General features: G+C 33.6%; 1 protein-coding gene across 2 annotated transcripts in view; it reads right to left on the bottom strand.

The window, feature by feature from the left end:
- Positions 1-7,807: 7,807 nt before the first annotated feature.
- LOC111394829 (ERI1 exoribonuclease 2-like) overlaps positions 7,808-13,516 on the bottom strand; it is an 11,588-nt gene continuing 5,879 nt past the window's right edge. For both annotated transcript variants that reach the window (XM_023020843.1, XM_023020844.1), the window contains exons 4-5: positions 8,709-8,884; positions 7,808-8,599 (exon numbers count right to left, since the gene is read on the bottom strand). In XM_023020843.1, the coding sequence (XP_022876611.1) occupies positions 8,143-8,599; positions 8,709-8,884 (633 nt within the window). In that variant the 3' untranslated portion in view covers positions 7,808-8,142. The remainder of the gene's footprint in view (positions 8,600-8,708; positions 8,885-13,516) is intronic.

The following is a 13,516-nucleotide window of genomic DNA, read 5'->3' as shown; positions in this document are numbered from 1 at the left end:
AGGAGCTCCTCCGTTCGTGGACCCTCAATCCTAGGGCCCACTCTCTTACTTAAGAGTTCTCTGAGCTCTTTACAAGTTGTATACACACTCCATTCTTCAGGTAAACAGATGAATAAAAAGAATAAGAAACAATATTTCAAACACTACCTTTTATTATTTTCTCATTCTTCTATTTACTATATACATTATATTTTTTAATCTGCATTTCAGGCTAACCAGAATGGTAGAAAATTTCAAGTTCATACCTCAAATCAGTCCAAACAAGAAGAATTGGCAAGCAAAAGTAATAATTGTTGAAAAAATAGCACCAAAGCAAGCAAAATACAGTAATAGTCGATATCAAAACATGGTGTTAATGGATATAGAGGTAAACAGCTTCCGATAAATAGATATAGTCTACACTTCTGCATTTTTTTTAAAGAATTATTACTACATAAAACAAATATTTGTTTTCAATTACATTTGAAATTACCACAGGAAAACACAGTGCACACAACACTGATGATGCAAATATTGTTGCCTTCGAAGACCAGCTTCAATTGAGCAAAACATACATCATTTCAAATGCTATTGTTAAGGACACAAAGCTTCAATATAGTGCTTCAAATGATAATGTGCAATGGACAATATCAAGAAAGACACGTGTTCAAGAAGTGAATGAAAATCACATGGAATTCTTGTTTTCAACATACACTTTCACTCCTTTTTCAAAGCTAGAAAAACACATGGAGTCCAACAATGATATAAGTAATTTCCAGTGAATCATTTCTCCTCTTTGTCATAATAATAAATATACCTTATTTTTTTTTTACTTCAGTTCATTCAAGAACACATATACACATAATTATCCACTCTTCAACTAAAGTTTTTACACATGATATCTACGCAGGCATACTTGCAGTTGCTATTGACATACGCCCAAAGCGACTAATTCAAACATGGTCTAGAAACCAAGTATATGTCCAGGATTTTTTACTAATCGATAAAACTTTTCGCACAATAATCTTAACTATGTGGAATCGCTATAACGCCCCGACCCCTAGTGGACCGGAACGCTACTTACTTTATTTAGCTTAACCGGTGGTTTAGTAACAAGTGTATACGTTTTAGCGAAAGTTTACATCTTCAGATAATAATTTAAATAACAATACTTCAAATACTTTAAATAAAAACACTGAATCATTTTTCAAAACAACAAAATGTAATTTATTTGAAGAAAATATAACTTGTTCTCGCATTCTGCGTTATTCAAAACTTTAAAGAAATAATATTGGAAAATATTTCATAAAAATAAATCCAAATCACTTATTCACCGGATTTCCATGGGCTCGTTACATTACTCTTCATCTTCTCCTCCATCCATGCCGACTTAGAATTTCTTCAATCTGTAGAGATGGGATTGAACCCGTGAGTTGAAAAACTCAATAGGTGTCATAGGTGCATTCGTGATCAAACTATACATTTCAAAACATTAATTTTATAACTTTTCATACATGCCATACCCAGAGGCACCATTTGACATGAAGGGGTATGTCGTACCCGAGGACACCATTTAACATACGAACATTTCTTCAACATAGAGGGGTATGTCGTACCGGAGTACCATTTGATATACAACCATTAACATAGAGGGATATACCGTACCGGAGTACCATTTGACATACAAACATTAACATGAATCGAAACTTATAACTTAACACGATTAAACACATTGCACCTCTACCTACCTTGATTGATGCTTTTGAAACTTTGAAAACTTGGATTGAAAATTTCGATGAAACTTGGACGTTGAAAGAAATGCACTCCTTGGATGTTTGAAAACCGTTGAGAATTGATACTTGGAAACACTTCTTAAACTTCTAGGAAAAATAGTTTTCCTCTCTCTCTTTTTTTCTCTTGGAAACTCTTTCTTTAGTATGTAAAAACTCTTATTTTTGGTGTGAGAAAAAATGAGTGAAATGAGGTCTCTATTTATAGGTAAATATTCCATAACTTAAAGTAAATGAAGGGTCAAATTTCATTTAAGAGAGAAAACATGGGTGTCATTTAAGTTTAAAGTTAAATGCTTCAATTTAGTGGGATTTTTTTTGCCAAAAACGTGGGTGGCCCTTTGAGAAAATAATTGATGAAAATGAATATTTAAATTCTAGAGAAAAACGAGAATTTTCATTTCAAGCAGTTTCGGTCGATCGGTTGTAGTCCAGTTGACACTGCACAACTTTCAGTGTTTTTATCATAACTTCTTCTCCTGATATCCGATTGAGGTAATTCAAAGTGCGTTGGAAAGCTCACTCAAATAGTTACAACTTTTATTTAGATATTATTTTCCAAATCGAATGTTTCCTATGTTGAAAATGGGTCTCAAATGAGACTAAAAATTTGAAGTATACTTATGAGACTAAAAATTTTAAGGATACTTTAGTCATCCAATATTCGTGTCTTAGTGCCACTAAGGTGTCTAGAATTATTTGGGGTTCTACAATGGCTATGTCGAAAAAGAATATATTATAATTGCAAAAAAATTGCAAAGAAGCCTGTGATTTTAGCAACTTGATTAAAAGTTTCACCTTTTAACAGTAACATTTAATATACACGTTAGACAACTTATCGCTATTTAGATAACGAAATATGATTCTATACAACTAAGGACTGATATAAAATATTTAACACAGGCCTTACAATGTCAACCAAAATCAATAGCACATTCTTTATAGATGCTACTTTCAGCCAAGTTTCAGAATTCAGAACGTGGTATGATGCTTATACAATATAGAAAATCTTTACCACAATTTCTCTATCAACTATATATCATCATCATCATTATCTTATCCATATTCAACTTCGAATGTTTTTTTCTTCACCTTAAATTCAATACCCGCTGTACAGATTTTTGATTTTGTTCACTAATAATTAACTTTTACTTGTCTAATCATCTTACTACGGCCAGGATTGAAGCACACAACGAAGAACTAAATGACTTTGCACTGGAGAAAGCATGTCGCACAGCCATTCCCACCAAGTTATCTCCTGTAGCATTCAAAAAAATACACAAATACAGAATCTTAAAGGCCAGTTACTTGGGGTAACTCATTTCGCTTGATTGAAAAACAATGTGTTCTTCCTATCTTTGATGAATACGCTTATGTTATTTTTTTATCTTGATATTAGCGTTTTCCACAGCATAAATACTACTGGATCAAAGTTAAACCATCCATCAAAATAACAAAGCAAACTTTTTGGTACATGTCTTGTGACAATTGCAATAAAGTCACTCATGCTAATTTTGGTTAAACTTTCCCATGTATCCATTGCAAACATCCTTCTGCGAGGACTGTACCCAAGTAACACTTAATATAATTTATTACTTGTACATATATTAACACTTGTCCTGTCTCTGTGCATTTTAACCATTCTTTTCTTAATAATAAATGTGCCCATTTTTCATTCCCATAGAGCAAATGTGACCGTACAACTAGAAGATGCAAGTGGAATCTTAAATGTAAGTGCAACTAGGGACTTTGCTAAGACACTATTGAAGTATAGTGATGAGAGTTTGATGAATTGTTCAAAAATGGTAAATGCACATATCATACCGCATCAATGAAACTTTTAATCATACAAACATGGCAATAATACTTCTCTATCCACACCTTCAACAGGAAATCAATCTATCATTTGCTACAATAATCCAAATGGACGCTGAAAACGAGTACATTTTTTACATCAAGGTCACACAACTAGAGCAAAACACTACTCAGTACAAATATGAAATTATATTTGTTCTGGATGCTCTTCCTTTTATTGCCATTATAGCGGAACAACTGATGTAGAAAGATAAAGATAAACGATCCCTAGACTTTGCTGAAATAAACTCAAATTCTGAGAATCAAGAAACATCTACACTATCTACAAAACAAGTGCTCTTCGAAACTTCAACTGAACCATTATTTCCCGATATAACATCTGGAAGTAGTATTGATATCCCCAATTTTAAAACTCATCAAGTCACAACAAAAAGAAAGCTCGACTAATTTTCATCATATGTTTTTGCAGATAATATCGGTGCCACAAACCTAAAAGTTTATTTTGCTCGTTTTGCCATAGAACTGCCCTTATCAACGACCCTCTTTGATTTATTTTGCACCAACAGTTTGTATGATAACTATTCTCATAAGGTTAGCTGAAATGAACAATAACTTCATGATGATTTTGAAGTTGAAACAACCCTTTATTTTGTAAGAAAAATGTATAACCACATTCATAAGGCTTTTGTCACTTGATATTGTATAAGTTCAAGCTTTATCAATGTCTATATCAACATTGATTTACCTTGTCCAGTGTACTTCTATTGTTCTACATAAAGTTTTTATCTATAAAATTTTACATTTACCGATAAACAGAAAAATATATTAATATCCCAACTCTAATACTCATCAAGTAACAACAAAAACAAAGCTCGACTAATTATCATCGTATCTTTTATATACTCAATTACAACATTGCACGTGTATCTTACTAGTTTTGAATAAAAGTTTTGAACTTATATTAAATAATTTCTTCTACTTTTCTATATCAAAACTTTACTTAATTGAATCAAACTTGTAAAATCATAATATTCATAAAAGTTCCTTGTCTCTCTTTTAATACTTAATTTATCGCCATAATTCATTAAAAGAGAGATATATTTTGAGAAGATTTTTGAACTTACATTGCATTTATTTCTTCATCTTTCCATCGAAAAAAAACTTTGATCGGTCGAATTAAACTTCAAAATCATCATATTCATCAAAGTTTTATTATCTAATACTTGAATTATCATTTATTGCTATTCATTGAAGTGTTAGGCTTTCTTAGTACTTAATTCTTTTATATCATTTATCGAGAGAAAAGTTCACCGTAAATTTATATTGTTATATTTGTAGGTCGTATTGAGGTTCCATAAAAAATCAATAGAATAAGGATTGGTGCTCCTTGTGTTAAGCCACCATGTAGGTTGATAAGTGTATTTTTGCACACTTATTAGATACTTTAACAAGTTAATTATTGATTAAATTGAACAAATTTCTATTCACAATTGTGCAACTATGGCTTTTGCAGGTGAAAACCCCAAAATAAAAGACAACAATGCAAAAGGAAGTGAAATGGACTAAAAGTGTGGAAAATTGTGAATTTTGAGGACCAAAGTGAACAAATTAGAAAGTTGAAGGACTTTGGTTGCAATTTTGGAGGGCAAAAGTGATGGAAATCAAAATTTGAGGACCAGATTGTATATGATCAAAGTTGAGGAGCCTTGTGTCCAACTAAATGGAGGATTGAGTTGGAAAAAGAAATGACTGAGACCAAAATGGTCTCACGGCGTCCACGCCATGAATTCCCTCGCGCTCTCTGCCTTCCGGCTGGGAAATTTTTGCTTGTTTCGCATAAATTTCAGGACTTCTTTTCACAATTTCACTTGAGGCTATTTTTGGCATTTAAATACCAATTTGTTGGTTACTTCTAAGGCTTCTCACTGGGTTATCTTCCTCTTTCTATTTTCTTTTTCTTTCATTTTCCTTTCTTCTTTCTTTTTCTCTTCTTCCTTTAACTTTTCTTAATATTTTGGAGCAAATCAAGAGCACAAAAAGGGAAATAAATGAAAGAAAAGGTGGAGAAGAATTGAGGAACTAAGTATTCAAGCAAAAATCCAACAAAAAGGGTTTTATCTTTGATCTTGTATTTTCTTTGTTAATTTCTATCATTTGTCATGTATTGGATAAATATTCTCATTTGTTATCACATACATAAAATGAGCTTAGTATTTTTGTTGGGATTTATAGTATTAGTAACTTTAATTAATTTTAATATTTACTTTTTGATGTCAAGTTACTTATTTTCATGTGTTTTTACCATTGTTATTTCTTACATTTTCATTTATGTGACTAATGAATGATTATGTTTAGTAATTTGTACATCGTTCAAGAGAATATTGTACATTTTAGATTAAATAGTAGAAACTCTAAATTTGTGTAGAGGATAGAGATATATCCCTAACCCCAGGTGATCTATTCAGTTATTTTCACTACGATTTAATGCAATTATTTGATTTTAATCAACATAGATATAGTAGGTTAAACCAATTAATTAGTATCAATTTCGCTTGAGAGGAGTAATTAATTAAAATTGAAAAATCGGGTCTAATATCGAAAATGAGTAATTCATTGATTGGCTTGTGGAGAAATTAATTTGGGCAATGGTTAAATGAAACTATGAATTTCAACCACGTTTTTCCTCCAAAATTCCCAAGTGTTTATATTTTCTTATTTTGTAGTTTTTTAGTTAATTTTTCTTATTTTTCAAAATCAAATTTTATTTGTGGGTTTGTTTTTATTGTTAAAATTAAATTAATTAAACTTGTGTAATCGAAAGTAAACATTTCTCAAATGATAGACTCGTGCACTTGCGGTATGTACTTTCTTAGCGACCATAGGCCATATTGAGGTGCCGTAAGGCTCAATATTTTATAAAGATTGATACTCCTTGTTTAAAAGTCACCTGAAGCATTATAAAGGGTTGGAATGTACTATAAGTTAATCAATATAGTGAAAAGACCTCGCTCGTGCTGGAGAGTTCGGTAACGGTGGACGTATATCATTGCTTTGGGTCAAACCACCACAATTATATCGTCTGCATTCTCTCTAACCTTTTACTTATTGTTATCTTATATATGTTTGTTATTTAATTGATCTACTTGCTTATGATTATTAATTGATTAATATACCCTTTGCTTTCTTTATTTAAATTTATTTTTCGAAAAAAGTTTTAAAAACCAATTCACCCCTTGGTTAGTTATTATTGGGCTTCAGACCAATCCTTACCATCTAATAAAATTTATACTAAGATATAACACGTATAAGAATTTGAAAATTGGTTTAAAAAAAAGAAGACTTTGGGTAGGAATGGATTTTACTTTATAGTGGCGTACTAATATCAGGATTTGGCTTTAAAAATGGGTTTCCTATGAAACCAATTCTAATAATTTAACTTTCCCGAATTTTGTAATTGGGAGAAAATAATTAGGACGGTTATGGAAGTGGATGCTAATTAAATTGAAAGAAGTAAGTGGAACTGAATTACAATTTGACGTTTTTCATTCTAATCCAAAGATTAACAGTTAATTCAAAATAATAAAAAACACATGGTTGTCATATTACCAAGTTAATATTCTAAACTACTCAAAAATCTAATTATCCTTATTTTCCTTCAATTGAGTCTAACTTAGTGCGGTTTTTTCAAAAATAACTTTTTTTCAAGTCAAAGAGTTCTAATAAATTATAAGCCACAAAAAGGGTCTAATATTGATATATTAGAACTCGTTTTTTCAAAATCTAATTATTTGATCCAAAAAAATATAAGAATTTAAAACATATTTCACTTTAGCTCCTCAACTTTTCAAAATTATGAAAAAGTGCCATGAGAATTTTGTGATGTTACAAAAAATTTAAAAATAAATTCTCATCTTTTAAAAATATAAATTGTTGAACCTTCCATCATATTCCTAATTAATGAAAACTTTCATTGCCTTTATTATTTGCAATCTCTCTTCTACTACTACCAAAATTATGTGACTTGAGTCTTCAAGTGTTTATTGTTTTGCTCATTTGAGCCTGTAGAAATACAAGTGTAGCCTGTTTCAACAATGCGCAAGATTGTGAAAGGCTGCCTCCACGTCCTCTTCGATACCTGAAAATTCGGTCGATTTTTCAAGATGAGCTACGTTGTTAGCTTGGAGCCTAAAGACAGGTACAGCAACTGGAGAAAGACGAGAAAATATATAAACAAAGTCCATCTTATGAAGAAACTAAAACTCAAGTCTTTCAGGTTATAAACTAATAGAGACCCCAAAGTCCAGAGATACCCTATTTCACACCATATTTAATAAAACACATTGTCTAAGCCTGTGATGACTTCTTTTAACTACTCATATGTATTGTCAAATACTCTTTCTGCATCAAGCCATATGTATATAGACAGGCAGCATCCTCCATTCACTATGATAAGCTCGAGCTAAATATCTACATATTGCCATAGAGAAGTAGACACTGACTCCAGTTACTTTTTCTAGAAATGGTAGCGATGTTTATCCTAAACGGTAGTTGAATTGAATCAGGAGGGAGAGATCCATTCAAAGTAATGGCAAAGAGCACCCCTACCAGCAGTCCAGTTTCCACATCCAAAGAATAGGCTCCCTTGCTTAGGACCCGGTTTTCGAACCATTGCTTTGCTACTTTTCACTCCACAATGGCAATAAGGCTGAAACTGTGTTGCTTGAAAATGCAGATCACTCAATTTATGAGGTTGAGGTGAAACAAATGGATAATGCTGTGGAGGTAGCTTCGTTGTAAAGGAATCATCAGTAGATTGACACGTGATGGAGTTGGTAATTGAGAATTTAAAGCCCTTGCGCAGAAGCAAAGTAAGTAGCATGGCCGTGTTTTTTGCATCATCCAGACCACAGTGAGCACGGCCTTGCCAGGCCAAGCCAGCCATCTCGACTGCCTCTTTTAGATTGCACCTCACTCCACCAAAAACCTCATGGAATGGGACCTTCAGATTGATCCATCTGGTGAAAGAGAAGCAAATCAAGTCAGTGACTGACATTAAGATAATTTTAATGTAAGATCAAGGTTAAAAATTATTAGAGACATCAAAGTTGAGAAATAAAAATGTACCGATTGAAATAGGGAGGCTTTTTAAGTTTTTTGTACCGGCATTCTGATTCTAACATCACCTGACAATCCCAGTTGGACCATGTAACAACAGCAAAGTTGGTGTTTTTTATTCCCTTCTTTTCAAGCCACTCGTCATGACTAAGAAGAGCTTCACTGAGAGTAACTCCCCGATCCACCTAGGTAACCCAACAATCTATTAAGGACAACTTCAATAGATAACATAAAATCTATCAAACACACAATGTATCAAGGCTGGGTATATTAAATAGCACCACATCGTTCAATGTACAGTATGATTATATATATATATATTTTTTATTAAATTAAGTGATGAAAAGCACCTCACTGAATAAATGTTTCTCTTCTTAGGTATCGTAAACAGCGTAAAGAGATATTTAACCTTAAAGAAATAAATAAATATAAGTCAACAAAAATGGTTCTTAAACTTGAAGGACAAATGAATGCATGTCAATAGTGGTATTCCAAGGACAATAAAATATGCACAAAGCACCCCACCCCACCCCAATAAGAAAAAGAAATATGTTAAACAAAATGCAACCTCCTTCAGCCACAATGTTTAATTCCATGTAATTATCACATTGAAAAGCACTTTAAGCAAAGAAAATAGCCATAATAGCACAATTACGTAGGCGAACGGGCATTTTGGCAGGACAAAAGTCCCAGGGACTTTTCTCTAAAAGCCCTTTGCAATCTGACTAAGTTCAACAAGCCAAACCAAGTTGTAATCAACAGACACCGATTTAGAGAAGCAGAACACAGACTCAATATTAAAATGCTAAGTTGTATTTGCATAAAAAAAATATTCCTTTCTGCTTTACAAATTATAGGACATGCTCGACTTTAAATTAATGTGAGTATATGATGTGGAAAACTTAAACCACATATTTACACTAGCTACAGTTTCCACAATATGCAAAGGCTGTCGTATTAATTCCTGGAAAGAAGAATCAAAATAAAAACAAGCTATGAGTTCAACTCGTCGATATAAACACCACTAGCCCAATATACAGTTACACATGAGACAGGGTCTGGTAGGCCCCAGTTAAATAAACATATTCTAGAAGGATCAAGAAGATTGAAGAAGACTGGGGCTGCAACAAACTCTATTAGAGGGGAAGAATGGGGAAGGAAATTCAGTTACAAGTAGCTTATAAATAGGGAAGAGTTGGAAGAGAATAGGTATGAAAAATAGCGAGCCTGAGCCCGAGCACGAGCACGAGCCAAGCGGGTTGGCCCATTTCTGTCACTGTTCATGCGAGCCACGAGCCAGGCTCACATAATACTAGCTGCTTGCCCGTGGGAGAGATGAGCCGGTTCGGCTCATCGTGCTAGGGCTCATTATTTTTCGAGCTTAAGCCGCCCACGAGCCCCATTTTCATGAGCCGAGCAGCTGAGCCGACAAGTCGTCGACCCGTTTGACATCCCTAATTCTTGTTATTAGAGGGGAGCGAAAGGGGAAAAATAGACAAAATGTTGGGATCACTTCATATTGCTTTCAACGGGTCGTGTGATCGATGGAGTCCCAGAGTTTAAAGTAGTATGTAAATACTACCAACAACAATTGGCATGACAAAAAGACATTGGTGTCACCCACCTCAACTGTCACCACAAAGCATGTTCGGTCAAACATGGACTTTTTCAAGCCGGTCAAACACAATTGTAATTTGGTAGTCCATATGTCAATTCTACGATTTTGCCCCTCACGACGTGGATGTATTCAGAGGAGAATGCTTGAACGAGAATGGTGAAACTTGTTGCCGGTGTTAAGTTGCCTTTAGCAATAGCGGACAACCAACATTTCGTCTCATTGGAGTAAGTTAAAACACTCTTCGTTCATATATAATATAATATTTCCTTTAAACAAAACAACAATTGATTATGGATTTGCAAAAATATAAGGATGTTATATCTTTAACTTCAAATGTATGGGAGGGGATAAATAAAATAACTTATATAACTGCAACTGTACACTACATAGACCCTCTTTGGTGTGTGCATAAAAAAAATTATAACTTTTAAAATTATTGAATTCCCTCAAAACGCTAACGATATATATATATAATGCTATTATGACCATTATTAGAGAATATCATTGCGAGAGTAAAATTCGTTCTTTTACATTCGATAACGCTAGCGTTAATAAAGTAGTTATCGATAAATTGTGTAGGGTATTGCAGCCTGATTTCGATGATTATTTGTTTCATATTCGTTTTGTGTGCCATATTTTAAATTTAATTGTGCAAAATAGTTTGAAACATATTAAAGATGAAATGCAAAGAATTAGGAATGCACTAATATACATCATGATTTCCCCTAATAGAAAATAAGCATTTGAGGAAATTTTTGCCGAATTTAGGGTGACGAATGCTAAAACATTTGTTAGCGACGTAGGGTATAGATGGAACTTCCCTTACTTATTATTAAAGTCATGCGAAGGTTTTGAATATTTAATAACTGATATTTATAACAATAGGCATATTAGAAATGATGACGACACTATTTTGAATGAATCCAATTGGCTTTTAGCTTTAAAAGTTAAAATTTTTTTGACGAGTTTTATGACACTACAAATATTTTATTTGGAGTTAACCATCTGACTAACTGTATAGTGCTCAAACGTCTTTATATAATTGCAAGAACATTTCATAAATACAAAAATGCCCCTGTTTTTAAAGCAATTATATATTCTATGGAATTAAAATTTAGAAAATATTGGAAAAACTTGCCTATGTTATTTCCTTTAGTGTGCATCATGGACCCCCGATATAATATATCAGAAACTAAATATGTAATTAATCAAATTTCAAGAGCTTTAATTTTTAATACACCTATCACATATAGAAATTTAGTACAATCTTTCTGTAAAATATATGAATTATATGCAGAACGAATGAGTACAAATATTAATTGAGTACCCTCTGCACCTACTCCTTCCAACGATATTGAAGAAGATGACGCTGAAATATTAACTTTATTTGAAGGCATTAATAGATATGATGCAAATGTAATAGGTTCATCCGGTAATACTGTCTTCTGCATGTAATCAAATATTGGAAGCAAGTTCAAATGTATTGCCTGCTAAATAAATTGATTACTTTAATCATAATATGCCTACCAACAAACAATTAAAAAAGTTTCAAAGAAATTATTGAATTCTGGCGAAGGTACGAACAACGATGGCCCGTAACTTCTGCAATTGCAAAAGACCTACTGATACCTACTATTAGCACTGTAGTTTCAGAATCTACTTTTAGTGCAGGTAAGAGGGTTTTGTCTAAGGTTAGGAGCCGACTGTAAAAAGATATTTTGGAAGCATTAATGTTTATGAAGGATTGACGAGACGCTCATTTTCGACTACAAGATAAATATGCCGAAATTGCATGTTGTCTCGTAAGTGATATTTAATTTAACCATATTAATCAAAATTGTTATTTTATAATAATGTTTTTAATTTTCTTTAAAAATTGCATACGTTACAAGTTGTTCGTGTACAATTTTTAACTTTGCTTACTCGAAATTTAAGTAATCGGTCCCAAGCCTGTATAAAGGAGAAATGTTTATATTTTATCTATTTTTTAAAAAAAATTCACGAGCTTGCGAGCTGAAGCTCGACTTGGCCCACGAGTCACTAGTTCGAGGGCCAAGCCGAGCTCACCACTCAAGTAACGAGTCGAGCATACAAGCCACGAGCTTGGTTCGTGGTTATAAGGGAATGATGGGAAAATGGCCCATGAGCTAAGCTATTGCCACCCCTAAATACAATGGAGGAAGTTTAGGGAGTGATGGGAAAATGAAGCCACGAATCAAATGGCTAGAGATGCCTGTGCTCAGAGGGATTGATCCAAATGTTTGTTTTCGGATGGAACGATATTTCCACATTAATAGACTAATGGAGGAAGAGAAAGTGGAGGCAATTGCTGTGTGTTTTGACGAGGCACTGGCTTGGTTCAAGTGGAAAGAAAAATGAAGACCAATGAAAAATTGGGAAGGGTTGAAGGCTCAGTTGTTGTGTCGGTTTCGAGCATCACAAGAAGAGACTCTTTGCGCCTAGTTTTTACCCTTCTAGCAAAGTTCCACTGTTCGAGAACACCGCCGACGTTTTCAAACTTTAGCTTCACCATTAATGGAGGTTTCAGATAAGATCCTTGAGTGCAATTTTTTGAATAGGTTAAACCCGACAATATGTGCTGGAGTTAACCTATTACAACCTATGGGCCTATAACAGATTATGAAAGTCGCCCAAATGGTTGAAGATTGAAATCTATTAACCTAAAAGGGCTCATGGCAGGATCCAATTAAACCCAAGAATATCTCTTTTCACAACCTAAATCCACCCCCTTCTCTCAACCCAAATCTAACCCAACTTCCCAGCCAAGTTAACAAACAAATAGCATCCCTACATCTTCTCCCAACTCATCCAAACCACTTTAGCAAATATCCCACCCCTACAAACAACTCACAGATGCAGAGGTTTCGACAAAAAGAGAAAAAAGCTTATGCTATCGCTGTGATGAGAAATTTACAATTGGGCACAAGTGTACAAATAAGGAGATGTAAGTTCTTGTAATTAGAGAGTTGGAAGAGGCGACAGACAGATAAGTCACGATCGGCGGTAGTGAGTTGGAAGAACCGGGTTTCAGGCAAGAAGGAGCTGAACAAGTTAGGTTTGAGTTGCTGCGACAGCAACAATCAAGTATACTTTCTACCTTGAGGACAAGGTAGGCCCCAATTAAATAAACATATTCTAGAAGGATCAAGAAGATTGGAGAAGCTGAGGCTGCAACAAA

The sequence above is a fragment of the Olea europaea genome, chromosome 5 (assembly GCF_002742605.1).
Source record: "Olea europaea var. sylvestris chromosome 5, O_europaea_v1, whole genome shotgun sequence".
Taxonomy (NCBI): domain Eukaryota; kingdom Viridiplantae; phylum Streptophyta; class Magnoliopsida; order Lamiales; family Oleaceae; genus Olea; species Olea europaea.
Note: the sequence above shows the minus strand (reverse complement) of the source record. Positions and strands in the feature narration are given on the sequence as shown.